This window comes from Pongo abelii, chromosome 11 (assembly GCF_028885655.2).
Source record: "Pongo abelii isolate AG06213 chromosome 11, NHGRI_mPonAbe1-v2.0_pri, whole genome shotgun sequence".
Lineage (NCBI taxonomy): Eukaryota > Metazoa > Chordata > Mammalia > Primates > Hominidae > Pongo > Pongo abelii.
This window is the reverse complement of record NC_071996.2, coordinates 111060146-111077098: the sequence shown is the minus strand read 5'-3', so window position 1 is coordinate 111077098 and position 16953 is coordinate 111060146. Positions and strand designations below refer to the sequence as shown.

At 38.6% G+C, this 16953-nt stretch overlaps 1 protein-coding gene across 3 annotated transcripts in view; it reads right to left on the bottom strand.

Moving 5' to 3' along the window:
* CCNYL1 (cyclin Y like 1) overlaps positions 1–16953 on the bottom strand; it is a 47018-nt gene that overhangs the window by 14724 nt on the left and 15341 nt on the right. Inside the window, exons 2-6 of one of the 3 annotated variants that reach the window (XM_009238043.3) lie at positions 16574–16648; positions 14573–14607; positions 7422–7522; positions 4029–4064; positions 777–828 (exon numbers count right to left, since the gene is read on the bottom strand). In XM_009238043.3, the coding sequence (XP_009236318.1) occupies positions 777–828; positions 4029–4064; positions 7422–7522; positions 14573–14607; positions 16574–16648 (299 nt within the window). The remainder of the gene's footprint in view (positions 1–776; positions 829–4028; positions 4065–7421; positions 7523–14572; positions 14608–16573; positions 16649–16953) is intronic. The other 2 variants (XM_009238044.3, XM_054549711.2) reach the window with 2 other exon arrangements.

Below are 16953 nucleotides of genomic sequence, written 5' to 3'. Positions count from 1 at the left end.
GTTTTTAAAATATAAACAATTGGATCTTAAAATATCATAATGATTCAATACTCATCACCATTTATCATTAAGGAAAAATACAGGCACAACTCAGAAAATTTTTATGTTCCTTTCCACTTTCTATCCACAGAATTCTATCAAAATGTAAACTACTTGTAGGCTCAAAAGTCTTACTAATCATATGTCAGGATTCTCTTAAATACACTTTGAAAAACATTTTTTTTTTTTTTTTTTTTTGAGATGGAGTCTCACTCTGTCGCCCAGGCTGGAGTGCAGTGGAGCAATCTTGGCTCACTGCAAGCTCCGCCTTCCGGGTTCACGCCATTCTCCTGCCTCAGCCTCCCGAGTAGCTGGGACTACAGGCGCCTGCCACCGTGCCTGGCTAATTTTTTGTATTTTTAGTAGAGATGGGGTTTCACTGTGTTAGCCAGGATGGTCTCGATCTCCTGACCTCGTGATCCGCCTGCCTTGGCCTCCCAAAGTGCTGAGATTACAGGTGTGAGCCACCACACCCGGCCTGAAAAAATATTTTTAGTTTCCTGTAACCATCAGGCTCAAAGGCTTCACTGTCCAAGACAAGCATTAGCCACGAGCGGCTATCATAAACCTGAGGAAGTGAATTTTTAAATGTTGACACCATTTTAATTGATTTAAATTGTTTTCTAATTATCTTCATAGAGATCATGTATACTTGTTAGGACTATTTATAAATATCAGCATGAAATAAACACAACTCTATGAGAGAAAAATACTACCTCAAAAAAAGTGACACTTACTGTAAGTGGATGTGATCTCTCATCAAAAATATCCAGGGATCTATTTGCATCTCTATAAAATAAGAATATGCATTGAAGAAGTTAATTCAGGAATTGTTAATATCTGAGTAAAATGTCTGCTGGGGGTGGCGGGAGATGCCTCCTGTTTGCTTTGGTGTTTGCTTCACCAAAGCAAAGAGTTGTACAAATTCTTCTCCTGCATCCCAGCCTTCAAAGGATTTCCTGACCTCTTTTTACTCAGCACATGAGGTTCTATACTGTGAAGTCTTTTCTACAATGACGATTCAGAATTGCCTTTAAGTATTGGCCCTCCCTAACAGGCAAAGGTAATAAAGTATATTTTCACTCTTCTAACCCCTCACTGGAACTCAAGAACATTTTACACAGCAGTAGTGGTGGGCAATAAAATCTTTAGAACTTTAATGACTGTGAATGAGATTCAGATTTCCCAGCCTCTTCCTCTCTAGTTCTCTGTATTACATTCTTGATATGTATTTGTTTAAGTAGTTTGATGAGTTAAAAACCTTATTGCCTTTTTATTTTAAAAGAGACGAGTCTTTGATAATCTTTACAAGTTTATAAAACTAATACATTGTGCTCATTTAATAAAACCAGTGGTTCTCCAAGTGTGGTCTGTGGACTTCTGGAGACCCTCTAGAGCCTTTTCCAAGAGGTCCTTGAGGTCAAAACTGTTCTTATAAGAATACTTATTCAACCTGAGAAAGCTGATTGAAAATTTAGAAATAAAAATAATTTAAAAAAAAGAATACTAAGATATTGCTTGCTTTTTGACTGTATGACATTTGTAATGAGTGTATAACAGCAAAAGTGGGTAAACTGCTGGCTTCTCAGCATGAATCAAGGCAGTGCTACCAAATTATACTAGTAGTTATGCTACTGTTTACTGCTTCTTGCAGTTTAAGAAAAACACCTGCTTCAGTCACGAATATCCTTGCTGAAGCAGTAAAAATTAATGGTATTATTAAATCTTGACCTTTCTTTTCACTATTCTGGAGTAAGCAGAAAGTTCACATAAAGTAATTCTGCATATCGAGGTATAGTTGTGTTAAGGAAAAGTACTTGTGTTTTAATTGTGAGCTAAACAAGCCATTTTTTTTTCACAGAATATCATTTTTACTTGAAAGTACAACTATCATTCTCAAAAATGAAAGAAGTGGCCTGGTGTGGTGGCTCATGACTATAATCCCAGCACTTTGGAAGGCTGAGGCGGGTGGATCACTTGAGGTCAGGAGTTCGAGACCAGCCTGGCCAACGGGTGCAACCCCATCTCTACTAATACAAAAATTAGCCAGGCATGGTGACAGGCGCCCGCAGTCCCAGCTACTCAGGAGGCTGAGGCAGAAGAATCACTTGAACCCGGAAGGCAGAGGTTACAGTGAGCGAAGATGGCACCAGTGCACTCTAGCCTGGGCAACAGAGTGAGACTCAGTCTCAAAAGATAAATAAATAAAAAGTTTTTAAAAAATGAAGCCTGTCACTTCAAGAAAATAACACTATTTGTTGCAATGATAAAATTCAAGCTTTCAAACTAAAAATCAGGACTTGGAGAAACTTGTACCTTATTATGTGAGTTTAACAGCTTCTCAATACTTAAAGATTTTTTAATGCAATTGGTGGTGATACTAACAAAAGTGAGCTTTTGACACTGTCAAGAAATGTGAGCCAGGCTGGGCGTGGTGGCTCACGCCTGTAATCCTAGCACTTTGGGAGGCTGAGGTGTGCGGATTGCCCGAGCTCAGGAATTCGAGACCAGCCTGGGCAACATGGTGAAACTCTGTCTCTACTAAAAATACAAAAAATTAGCTGGGTATGGTGGTGTGTACTTGTAATCTCAGCTACTTGGGAGGTTGAGACAGGAGAATCGCTTGAACCCGGGAGGTGGAGGTTGCAGTGAGCTGAGACTGCACCACTGCACTCCAGCCTGGGTGATAGAATGAGACTCTGTCTCAAAAAAAAGAAAAAAGAAATGTGAACCAATATTTTCCATATAACCAATGCATAATATTAGAAAACCAAGTAAGGGGAAATGATACATTTATTGTACAAGACAGATGAGTGAGTACTAATAAAAAATTTATTGATACACAAAATTCCACTCTAACCATTTTAAGAAACTAGCACTTGTGAAGTGTTGGGTAGTATTAAAGAATTCTGGCCGGGTATGGTGGCTCATGCCTGTAATCCCAGCACTTTGGGAGGCTGAGGCGGGTGGATCACCTGAGGTCAGGAGTTCAAGACCAGCCTGGTCAACATGGCAAAACTCCATCTCTACTAAAAATACAAAAATTAGCCAGGTGAGGTGGCATGCGCCTGTAACCCCACCTACTCGGGAGCCCGAGGCAGGAGAATCGCTTGAACTTGGGAAGTGGAGGTTGCAGTGAGCCGAGATCGTGCCACTGCACTCCAACCTGGGCAACAGACAAGACTTCGTCTCAAAAAAAAAACAAATAAATAAAAATAAACTAAAAAACAATACCCACAACCATCTGAAAGCTTTAAAAGTATACCTTTTACCAACTATATATTTGCATGAGGCTAGGTCATCTTCTTATCACTTCTTCAAAACAAATTACAGCTCACTACCAGGGTGCACTATTAGCCATGTAATAAACCTACACATGTACTCAATGTATCTAAAATAAAAGTTGAAATTAAAAAAAAAAAAACTAATTGCAAAGACAGAGATGAGAATCCAGCTGTTTTCTGTTAAGCTGGACACTAGAGAGTTGCAAAAATATAAATACATGACACACATTTTACTCAACTTTGTTGTTGTAAAAGAGAGTTATTTTTCATGAAAAAATATTATTTATGTTAACAATATGATTCTCAGTCAGGGGTTATATTTTTGTTGTCACAACCTGGGACAGCTGTTAAATATCCTACAATACACAGGACAGTCCCCACAACAAAGACTTATCTAGCTCAAAATATCAACAGTGCCAACGTTGAGAAACTGAAACTAAATATAGGGTTTTTTTTTTTAATTCTCAATTTCAATTTCTAATGCAATAAATATCAATATAACCAACATAAACAAATACTCATTGGGATCCTCAGTAATTTAACAGTTGAAACTGTCTTGGGGACCAGAAAAACCACAAATGATTCAGTTCAATACTGTAATAGCACTCTATAGCTTATGATGTCTATAGTTATGACCTAATACTGAACTTGATATCATGCAAAGTAATTAGCTGGAATAACAAGACAGGTTTTAAAGGAGCTCACCTGTTCTTTATGTGGTAATATATTGCTAAGGTCACACTGTGAAGGAAAAAAAATTATTTTTAACAACTGATTTAAACATTTGTTAGGCCCGAAGACATTTTTTAAATGAGGGAGGGGAGGAATCCTCCTAGCAGCCCTGAAATCCTCTAGTTCAGAACAGTACCAAATGGGTACTTTCCCCTTGTTTTAGCTCCTTTCAGCAAAAATACACGAACCAAAATGCTAAGTAAGGCTGGGCGCAGTGGCTCACGCCTGTAATCCCAGCACTTTGGGAGGCCGAGGCAGGTGGATCACGAGGTCAGGAGATTGAGACCATCCTGGCTAACACGGTGAAACCCCGTCTCTACCAAAAATACAAAAAATTAGCCGGGCGTGGTGGCGGGCGCCTGTATTCCCAGCTACTCAGGAGGCTGAGGCAGGAGAATGGCGTGAACCCGGGAGGCAGAGCTTGCAGTGAGCCGAGATCGTGCCACTGCACTCCAGCCTGGGCGAAAGAGCGAGACTCTGTCTCCAAAAAAAAAAAAAAAAAAAAAAACCCAGTAATATGCTGTTAAAATACATGTTTCTGTTGACTATTATAATATATAAATAATTACATATATCCCCATTTGCTCTTCTGCCCATAGAACCTTTCATCTTATACAAGTTCTACCTATTTGTATACATGCTTAAATTTAAACTATTTGGTTTTTTGGTTATTTTTATTTTTTGCTTTTTAAGCTGTTAGGCTCTGCATTTCAGTTGATTTAATTAACTATCATCTACCCACCCATTTTCCATTATTTCCCCTTAAATAAAAGTGTTTTATACCAAATAAAATCATTTATGATCAATTTTGCATCATTAGTAGAAAATTTATTAGTAAATAAGTGCACACAAAACCAATGATAGGTGTAGCTATCCTGAAATAAGCAGTGCTAACAATGCAGCATAAAACTACAAAGTGTAATATTAATGGCAAGTATTTCCACATTGGTTTAAATAAAATATTAGTGAACAGACACGACTTTTCAGATATATGTTACTGTATTCCTAAATTACCCACAGATGTTGTGTATCAGGAAACAAGGAGTTGTCTTAGGTAAGTTATATGCTTCCATTTGCCCTCAGTCTCTAAACTGAGGCTCAAAATAATTGAGGGAAGGCAAATCTGAATTTTAAGTCCATACAATGTTAGCACTTTTTTAAAAAGTCTGTAACATTAGCATCTAAGATGGATACTTCTATAGTGCTTCAAACATTTTCATGTCCAAATTGATTTTAACATTACAGAATTTGAAGTTATATGCTGAAAAGGACCACGGAAACTTACATGACATTTAATCCAACACCCAGTTTACAGATATGGGAACCAAGGCTTAAAACTGACTTGCCCAAGGTCCCACCAAATAGAAGCAGTTCATCCTCCTACATTCAGTTAAGCAGTGGTTCTCAAACTTTCTGCACACTGCAATCACCTGAGGAGCTTTAAAAACTGCCTAACTTCCAACTTGAGACATTCTGATTTAATTGGCATTGGGTATGACTTGGGGCATGAGGAGTGTTTTTTGTTGTCTTTTTGTGTGTTTTGTGTTTTTTTGAGACAGAGTCTTGCTCTGTCGCCCAGGCTGGAGTAAAATGGCACAATCTCGGCTCACTGCAACCTCCGCTTCCCAGATTCAAGCTATTCTGTCTCAGCCTCCCAAGTAGCTGGGATTACAGGTGCACGCCACCACACTTGGCTAATTTTTTTGTATTTTACTAGAAACGGGGTTTCACCGTGTTGCCCGGGCTGGTCTCAAACTCCTGAGCTCAGGCAATCTACCCGCCTCGGCCTCCCGAAGTGCTAGGATTACAGGTGTGAGCCACCACGCCCAGCCTGAGGGTTGTTTTTAAAGTTCCCCTGGTGATGATTCCAATGTGCTGCAAATTTTGGGAATGACTGAGTTAGGGTCAAGATCAGAATCATCTGGGATGTGCTTGTCTGTGTAATTCTGCCTCACATGCCTTCTCCATTTTCCTAAAAGGCTTGTGACTGCCTAGAGATCAAGGGAAGGTGGAGGTGAGATGAATGTGTTTGTAGACATATATTTTGAAAAAAGTTGCATAAGTGATTCTGATATGGCTCACTCATCCCATGAGAATAATGCACTATTAAGCCATGATAAACATTTTTCAAAATCTTTCCTAAAAATCAATTTGCCATACTAGTGAAACCTTTATTTAACCAGTAGTGAAATATACCAAATGATCATTTCTAAAACTTACTGAGAACAAATTAAAATTTACTGTACTTCCAAAAGTAGACATCTAAAAATTAAGACTAAAATGGGGGGGAAAAAGCATGAAATCTATTATACTTGTTTGAGCAAGGTTAATCTTTAAAACTACTTTGAATCTTATAGAAACATCAGAACCTTTTGAATTCAAAAGAAGCCAGGGGCTCTAGCCAAAGTGGAGTGGTTTTTTAACTCAAGGATTTAGGACCCTGGCTGAATACAAACATTGAATGATTACTCAGTAGGTGCCAAAGCTCAGTACTTTAGACAGAGTCAGAGTCCAGTTTGTGCTGAAACACAATTCGATTTCAACTATTGTTTTAAGTGAGAGAGGAAAGTGACATTATTATGAGTGTAAATTTGCTGCTTTTAAAGTAGAAGTTACTGATAATTGAACTAAAAAAAAAAAACTAGTACATTAGAAACAAAATTAAGTTTATAAGCTAGTTATGTTTTTAGACTAAAAAGTAAAATTAGGGATAAGGACATTAATATTCTAGTGCAGCACTTCCCAAACTGTGTTCTGAAAATCAACGCTCATAATCCAAGGAGATGTTAATAGTTTCCTGACAACCCCAATGGAGTTGTTTGCTGTTGTTGTTGGTTTTTAAATAAACTTGAAAAGTTCATCTTACGGTGTTCTGAAAGTGCATCTCAGATTGTGCCCAAGAGGTGCTCATGCACGACAGGGAAAATTTAAATGCAGATACACTATGGTGCCAGTAGAGGACAAGCTGTTCCTTCTTCCAAGAGTAGTTTGCAAAGCAGTACACATTGTTTTAGGCCTGTAACTCATAACAAACTAATGTTTCTCCAGAAACATCCAATAAAAAGCACCTCTCCTTCTCACATTATGTTCAACACTGTCTTAACATAAATGCATTAAATAAATAGCTACACTTTTCTAGGATTACTTCTTCACTAACTGGCTTTCCCTTCCACCATGCAGCCTAAGATTAAAACAGGAAATTAAAATTCATATTTAGATCCTTGAAATCAATATATAGTTGACACCAATTTCTTAAATCCATTGCTGAAAAGGACAATCAAATGGCTGAAATTACCGAGGATGGCTAGGATGCTTTTAGCATAAGGGGGTCTGTCACTCAGCCCTTGGCAGCCTAGTTGTACTCACCATTTTACTGTGGTTCTAAGATTAGGCTGGCTGACTGTGCTGTCATCTAGAAATATTGTTGAGCATGAGCTATACTTTTTAGTAAGCTGCCCTGGAGATACCTGAAGGGGAAGGGAAATAGAAGAAAATGTCACAGTAAGTTAAACCTATAAAAGTGTGGTTTTTCCTTGGTTAAAATGTCAAATGATAAAGCATTAAGATATTTCTTACACTCCATGAACTGCCTGAGTGTAGTATCATGTGCAGCTCTATGGGAAACCCAGTGGAGGCTCTCCCACAGACTGTTTGAGGAATGGGTTATGAAATGCTGCTCTTGTGGTACCTATAATCAAACCTGGCAAGCATCTGTTATGCATTCCCTGTATAAATTAATGGGAAAAGTTTACAATAAGATTTGTTTTTTTCTTGAGCAATAAAAAGCAGCTGAGATTGTCTATTATTCCTTCACTACAGTAAAATGTAATGCCTTAAATCATATTTGCGTAAGAGCATTTTATTGCAGTAAATGAAAGCCTAATACTACATTTACTAAGTTACTAATATTAAATGTATTAGTTCAGGAGACAGTATGAGAAACAAGTGTTTCACAGTCAGAGGCTTCGTCTGCCAGGGCTGCTCCATCACCCTCAGTGAGAGGGCCTGTTTTCTTATGTGGAGGAGAAAAAGTAACACTTTAATATTCCAAACAAAAAAGATGACAAAAACAACTTTAGGAATTTAACTTGCACTTCATATTTAAATAAAACTGCCATTACATTATTCAAATGAGAACCTCAGAGAACACTCTCCATTTCAAAATGTTATTAATTTCATTCTATAAGTTATTTGACAGGCATCATGGCACTTGCCTCCCTCACTCATGCTGCTCTGCCTGGACTACCTTGTTCTTCCTCCTTATCCCAATAAGCCTGACCCCATCTACCTTCTGGGATCCCTTTGCCAGCAGCCGCACCAAAAAACATTTCCCTTTTGGTACATTCACCCATCTAATTCACCACTTGTTACATGATACCAACTGCTTGTGGAGTATCCCCTCACAAGAAAGTAAGCTTCTCCAGGGAAGGAAGGACTCTTCCTCCTCTTACCTCTGGCTGCTGAGCACAGAATTGGGGACAAATTAAGGAGTTCAACAAGTGTTTGACAAATTATTTAAATCAGTTACAATTTGGAAGGTAAATGCTACTACAGACACAAATTAGCAGAATTTATCTGCAGTTGTATCAAGGAGGTGACTATGAACTTTTTGAGCCCTCTAGAAAATAAACCATCTTTAAAACACTTTAGAAGTATCCATTTATTTGGGAAGAGTGCAACAGTCAAATACTGAAACAGCCTGAACTATGTTAAGAAGGTCAGTAACCAAATCCCAGTCATTGAATAGCTGAAAGTAACAGTAGCTTTTTTTTTAAAACCACAGAATACTAATAATTTTAACACATAAAAAAAAACTAATTCAGATGAGCCTTCCTTCTTCCTATTAATATGATAGTTTTTACCACGTTGTCACACTCTCCCATCAGTATCCCATACATATACATGAAAGACAGGGCAGGGAGAAGGTCTAGTCATTGCTTTTAAAAATGCATGCATTAAAAAATTGCCAGTAGTCAATAATCAGAAATATCCATACAGTGTAACACCATTTTGTTTCAGATGTTTTTACTGCAGTCACTTAATTCTTACTAACAAAAAGTCCCAGGTATTCTATTTTTAAAAAGTATTACTATTTGAAGGACCAAATTCTCCTTCAACCTAGAAATGTTTTCAACTATATCTAAACTCATGTTTCTTAAGCTATTATATTTAATGTATATAGTTTACATTAACTGTGTATGTGTGCTAATGTATACACTTTTATTGCCTCAAGAAACACATACAGTATAAAAAATAAAAATTGACTCATTCAAATACATTCATTCAAAGTGGAAGGTGGGGCTGGGCACGGTGGCTCACACCTGTAATTCCAGCACTTTGGAAAGCCAAGGCGGGTGGATTACCTGAGGTCAGGAGTTCGAGACCAGCCAGGCCAACATGGAGAAACCCTATCTCTACTAAAAATACAAAACTTAGCCAAGTGTGGTGGTGGGCTCCCATAATCCCAACTACTTGGGAGGCTGAGGCAGGAGAATCGCTTGAACCCGGGAGGCGAAGGTTGTAGTGAGCCAAGATCGCACCACTGCACTCTAGCCTGGGTGACAGAGCAAGACTTGGTCTCACAAACAAAAAAAAAAAAAAAAAAAGAAACCTTTCTCTGCTAATCAATATATAGCATGAGACACACCACTAACTTTCAACTATCCAAATTTTTTGTTATCAAGAGTATCCCTACATCTCTTGAGACTAGAGGGTGGCAGAATTCAGCTTCTGAGCAAAGCAATTATAGCTGGCAACAGGTAATTCCCCCATCATCTTGCTGGAAAACTCAACAATTTCCTTTATTTTAGGCTAAAGGCTTACCAGTGCTGACTTACAACCTCAAGAAACTCTACTGACAAACATAATAATATAAAATATAAATACTTTAAAAAAATCCAAACAACAAAACACTACTGAAAGTTCACAGATGTTATTTCAGGTAGTCACAAAACAGGGACAAAGAATATATCATTCATCTTCATTTAGTCTGCACAAATGACAATCTTTAACAAGAAAGGGAAGGGGTACTGAGTAGACTTAAGGTAGAATAGCAAAGATAGAAAATAATCATACTTAGTAATCTACTGAGTCACAACTGAAACCTTAAAGATAAAGTACCTGGTGAACTTCTATGCCTATCCACTGACTTTTCCCATTGTGTCTACTGCCTCTAATTTTAACCCATTTAAAATAAGAGGTAAATGCTACTACAGAATCCATCTCAAAAAAAAAAAAAGAATTAATGACTTTTAATTAACTTAAAAATTTCTGACATTTTGTGCATTAATGAAACACCTCCATCTATGCTGCACAGTAATGGGGCAATATAGCAGGGTGCAGAGTTTGAATACAATTCCTAAGGCCTTAGTAGAAGAGTATAATATGCTTATTATAGGTATAACTAAAAAATGTCTGGATTAGTATCATTATGTTGAATTTAAACTTAGATTTACACTTTAAATAAAGGTTCTAAATTTGGCTTAAACATGGCAGATTGACCATAAATTTATTTCCTTGCCCTCCTGAAATTTCATTAGAATTAAAGACATAAAGTAAAGGTTATACACAGGAGCAGGCAACAGGATTGACAGCAGATAATTTTTCTATTTATTTTATTTATTTATGAGACAGAGTTTATAAATTTATTTATTTATTTTTGAGACAGAGTCTTGCTCTGTTGCCCAGGCTGGAGTGCAGTGGTGCAATCTTGGCTCACTGCAGCCTCCACCTCTCAGGTTCAAGCGATTCTCCTGCCTCAGCCTCCCGAGCAGCTGGGATTACAGGTGCGTACCACCACACCTGGCTAATTTTTATATTTTTAGTAGAAACGGAGTTTCAACATGTTGGCAAGGCTGGTCTTGAACTCCTGGCCTCAAGTGATCCTCCCACCTCAGCCTCCCAAAGTGCTGAGATTACAGGCATGAGCCACCGCACCCGGCCACAGCAGATGACTTTTAATAAATCTTGAAAGATGAAAAAGACAAAGGAGTGGTAACTGATATGGAAGCACAACTTTAGTGCCTACAGAGAGTGACTGGAACAGGATCAAGTTAGTTTGTCTCACAGAACCCAAGGCAGACTTCAAACTCAGAGGTACATGGCACCTTGGAAGGTAGAGTGAAACATAAAACAAAAGCCAGCAAGGTCAGTTGAAAATATGTAGGTGCAGTCCCAGGTCCATCTGTCCTCCCATCTTATAAGGAATATAGAAGGTTCTGGGCTCAGAAATAGTAGGACTGAAATCTGGGAAATGGGAAAAAAAACTACATGCTGAGAAGTGGAACTCCACCTCCCTTTTCCAACTCTGCTTCTGGAAAATGAGCAGCCATGCTTATACTCCCCAGGTAGAAAATTGGGAGATTCTTCTCTGAAGAAACTGAACAGTCTCAGAAAAGACGCACCCAGCAGGGCACAGTGGCTCACACCTGTAATCCCAGCACTTTGGGAGGCTGAGGTGGGTGAACTTGAGGCCAGGAGTATGAGACCAGCTTGGCTAATACGGCAAAACCCTGTCTCTACTAAAAAAAAAAAAATTAGCCGGGTGTGGTGGCACACACCTGTAATTTCAGCCACTCAAGAGACCGAGGCACAAGAATCACTTGAACCCAGGAGGAAGAGGTTGCATCTTGGCAGAGGGTGCTGAGATCACGCCACTGCACTCCAGTATGGATAACAGAATGAGTCTCTCAGAAAGAAAAGCAAAGGAAAGGACAGGACAGGAGAAAGGAAAGGGGAAAGGAAGGAGGAAAGGAAAGGAAAGGAGAAAAAAAGAAAAGAGAAAAGACAAGACAAGACCCACCAGATAACAGACTGAGGTCTTCTAAATTAAAGGCTGGCTTGGCCTCCAATGTCCTTGCAGTAAGAATCATCAGTTAACAAAAGTCCTGCTTCCAATTAGAGAAAGCCAGGGACTATCACATGTGAGGGAAGCCTCCAACAAGAGAGAGCAAAACAATAGGAAAAAGGAATGCATGGGAGTGGTGAAAATGCAGGAGCAAATGAAAACTTTAAAAAATTCTTAAAATACCTCAAAAAGATGAAAGATTCAATAGAACGGTTAGAGCATAAAGTAAAAGAATGCCCAAGAAGTAGAACAAAAGACTAACTAGAAAATGGGAGAGTGCAGGGGGAGACAATTAAAGATCAATGCAGAAACACTGGTCTAATAAGCTCAGCATCTGAATAGTAAGAATATCAGGAAAAAGAAGGAACAAAGAAAACAAAATTATCTAGAAGACATAGTCTACAGACTTATTGGTCCCAATAAAAAGAAAAGGTCCAGGCTGGGTGCGGTGGCTCATGCCTGTAATCCCAACAATTTGGGACGCCGAGGCAGGCAGATCACAAGGTCAGGAGATCGAGACCATCCTGGCCAACATGGTGAAATCCCTTCTTTACTAAAAATACAAAAAAATTTGTCAGGCCTGGTGGCGCGCCCCTGTAGTCCCAGCTACTTGGTAGGCTGAGGCAGGAGAATCGCTTGAACTTGGGAGGTGGGGATTGCAGTGAGCTGAGATCACATCACTGCACTCAAACCTGGCAACAGAGCAAGACTCCGTCTCAAAAAAAAAAGGAAAAAAGAAAAGGTCCATAGCAAGCCATATTATGAAATTTCAGGATCTCAGGGATACAGAAGGCACTAAAAAGTTTCCGGAGATATGTAAAAACTGGTTACACGTACTGTATCACACAATGGCAACAGATTCAAGAATACTATAACGAGAACACAATAGAGAAATGTCTTCAGAACTATGAAATTTAGAGTGAACCTAGCATTTTATACTCTAGCATTTTATACTCTTATGAAACAGGAAGCTTTGGCTAGGTGCAGTGGCTCACACCTGTAATCCCCACACTTTGAAAGGCTGATGCAGGTGGATGGCTTGAGCCCAGGAGTTTGAGACCAGCCTGAGCAACAGGGCAAAACCCCATCTCTACGGAAAAATACTAAAATTAGCTGGACATAGTGGCACATGCCTGTAGTCCCAGTTACTCGGAAGGCTGAGATGGGAGGATCACTTGAGCCCAGTAGGTTAAGGATGCAGTGGGCCGAGATCACACCACTGCCCTCCAGCTTGGGCAACAGAGTGAGACCCTGTCTCAAAAAAGAGAAAAAAAGAAAAGAAAAAAAAAAAGGCCAGGTGCAGTGGCTCATGCCTGTAATCCCTGCTTTGGGAGGCCAAGGCGGGCAGATCACCTGAGGTCACGAGTTCGAGACCAGCCTGGCCAACATGGTGAAACCCCGTCTCTACTAAAAATACAAAAATTAGCTGGGCGTGATGGCAGGCGCCTGTAATACCAGCTACTTGGGAGGCTGACACAGGAGAATCGCTTGAACCCGGGAGGCGGAGGTTGCAGTGAGCTGAGATCGCACCACTGCACTCCAGCCTGGGGGACAAGAGCAAGACTTTGTCTCAAAAAAAAAAAAAAAAGAGAGAAAAAGAAATAGGGGAGGTTTTCAGACAGGCTAGATCTCTAAATATGTCTGTCTATGGGCCCTTCCCCAGGAAAATGTACTCCAGTACAACTAGGAAGGATAACAAGATAGAGGGAAACACAGAATCTAGGATTTAGGGGACCCAACACAAGAGGACAGTTATGTGAGATCCCAGATGACTTCAGAGAGACATCCCAGGAAAACAGGCACAGAGCAGTCTTAGGAAAAGCCCATCTATATTTGAAGAGGATGACAAAAGGCTGAGGAAAGCTGTCTCCAAGAGAAAAATGGAACAGATGTGTTTTAGTAGATGGAAATATTTTTGATAGGCATGTGGCAAATGCTACAACATTTGGGGGGAAAAATAGCTGTTAGAAAACAGCCAAATGAATATAGTCAGGAAATTAATTCCACACACACACACACAAAGACATGAAAGCAAGGAGACCAGCCAAGGGTTACTACTGCATTTGGCTGTGTGAGCTAGTGCAGGCTAGAAAGAGACGTGCAGACATGCTCAGATTTCAGAAATATTTAAGAGAAACAAAGGATGTACAAGGAGAAGACAGTGAGAATAATATATGACTCAGCAGTGAATAATATCTGTATAACCGTAACAATGTAAACATCAATTACTGATTTAATTAAAAATGTGATCTATGTGGGAGAAATAGAGGGAAGAAAATAAGGTCACGGTGGAGTGAGGAAGCTAAGCTTTCACTTGCTGTGACAGGAAGTCAACATATAGTGCTAAAAATGAACTTAGCTATTATAATTTTGTTACTTGATTTTTAAAAAGATTAAAAACTTTAGGCAAAAATATTTAAGGCAGATATTTATACCACAACCAAATTATTGAAATTTAACTTAAATGTCAGAAACCCTTAACAAATGGGTACACTAAGTCAAAGACTTTCCTGCATAAATCTGATTCTTAGAAAAATAGAAACGATTTAGAAAATCCACAAAAAGAGGCCCATACTAACAGTATTGGGTCCCCATTATATTTTTATGGAATCATGACAGACATACTTTTAATTCAACTGTTAATTTCTTAGCTTTCCAACTGTTTACTTACATGGTTTAAATGGTTGCTCTTCCTCTTTTCTCGCACTAAGAATAAAAAAAATTAGCTGATCAATTCTGATACAAATGCCACAGTATAAAAGTAGTTGCTAATCATCTGATTACCAATATACAAAATGATATAAAATTCCATTTAAAAAATAATTTCTAACAAAACTCATCATTTAAATCATCTGGCAAGATGAATCCCATAAAATAAAATCTAAAAACTTAGTTTTACTTTTTGACCTAACAGATATTCTATTACATAGAAATGAAAGAATCCCTACGTACAAAAGAAAGGGGCAAAACAAATTACGCTAAATGAGAAATTTAGCTAATTGGTTTCCCTGTTGTATATCTGAACCATCATCCGGTAGTATTTTTTAATTCTACATTTACAGGTAGCTTACTTTAATTACCAAGATCTAACACCTGACAGCCCTAAGAACCAGTTTCTGGCTAGGTGCCAATCTCTAGCTGCACCACAATCACTACAAACATCCTGAACCACTTACTGGTCATCTACTAATATGTTACTGAAAAAATAAACGGGTCTTTACACAAGTGGAAAGTAAACTACCTTAAATTTAAATGTTAAAATGAATGTTAACCTAATTGAACATGGTATATTCAGCACATAAAATCATTTTAACAAAGGCCAGAAGAATAAAAGCTCCAAGAGGGACTTGGACCATGCTTTGTTTCCTATACTGCCTCTTCCTTTGATGCTAGACAAGTATCACAAGCACACACTGCTTACCACTGAAGAAAGAGGAGCATGGGATAGCTCTTCTTTTACTGCTTCCACACTCTGTATGTGTGAGAAGCCTATGGCTCTGAAAGAAACTGAGAAATACAACTATCCTAACCAGAAATGACCAGCTCAAGACAAAGTCCACACGAGCTTCGAAAATGCTGCTTACAACCCCCCCGCTTTGTGCTGTGCTGCATTACTTCAAATATTATAGAACCCCCACTTCTTGTATTCTTGCTGTTGAAATCAAATGAAAAACCTAGCTGTATATAGCTTTTTAGCAAATAAATTAGGATTTAACATAATTTTAAGGAAGATAAACAGGAGTACAGAAAAATACAACAGTTCTGATTCTCATCCTAAAACAAGCAGGACAAGGAAAATGTACGTAAGTTTCACTTGCTGAGGCTAACCTTCTGGGAAACACCATGGGGCATGTTTATATTTACACTACATTAGGATGGAAAAGCTAATAGCTTAAAAGTTCTCAGTAGCATAAATTTGAATGTGATAGGCTCATGTGGTTAGAGCATTGTATAAAAGGAAGCCAAAATCACAGATTCAATCCCTGTATATGAACTGATTTTTTGTTGTTGTTCAAATGAAACCAAGCTGCAGCTTAAATCCTATCATTCATCTTTAAAATGTACTCTTTTGGAGCAAGGGAAAGAGGTCAAAGAAGTATGGAGAAATAAGCATAAATCCATGATACTGGCCAGACGGCTCACGCCTGTAATCCCAGCACTTTGGGAGGCTGAGGAGGGCAGATCAGAAGGTCAGGAGTTCGAGACCAGCCTGGCCAACATGGTGAAACCCCATCTCTACTAAAAATACAAAAATTAGCCGGACATGGTGGCTCATGCCTGTAGTCCTAGCTACTTGGGAGGCTGAGGCAGGAGAATTGCTTGAACGTGGGAGACGGAGGCTGCAGTGAGCTGAGGCCCCATCATTGCACTCCAGCCTGGGCAATAAAGGCACCCCAGCCTCTCAAAAAAAAAAAAAAAATCCATGTTACTAAATCATGTGGCCAATTAATTGTGTTATAAAAAGGTGGCAAAACCTGTAAATAGGTCTACATGTTATTACTAAACAATCACAACTAAAGGAAAGTATATCACATATTAAAATAAGTGAACATATGAAAAGAAAAATTTAAACTAATACATCAGTTCTTCTAAATACCTTCTATAATACATCCAATAAAACAGAAACAGTTTTCAGTCTTTTCCTTGGAAGGAAAAAACAGTATTGTCTTACCATCCGTTTGAGATTTGCTCAGGAAAATTGTGCTTGCCCTTGGATGGTCAGAAGGGTTTGACTCCAAAGCTAAATCTATAGAAGAGGAGGAAAAAGATGTGATACTTTAGGTGAGTAGAAAAGATGATTTCTGAAATACACATCCATTTTAATCACTTTTAACAGTCTTCAGGTAAGTTTTTAGTAATAAATATAAAGGAAATAAAGACAATACAGAAATACTCCTGGGGAATGCAAAATCGTAGAATCTCTCCACACATGTGGAACAAAACCAGGCTGTGTCAGAGACTTTTAATACAAAATCTGCACCTAAATAATCTGGTACAAACGTTAGATGAATCATACACATGCCCTCCTCCTTCAACTTATCAAATAGAAAT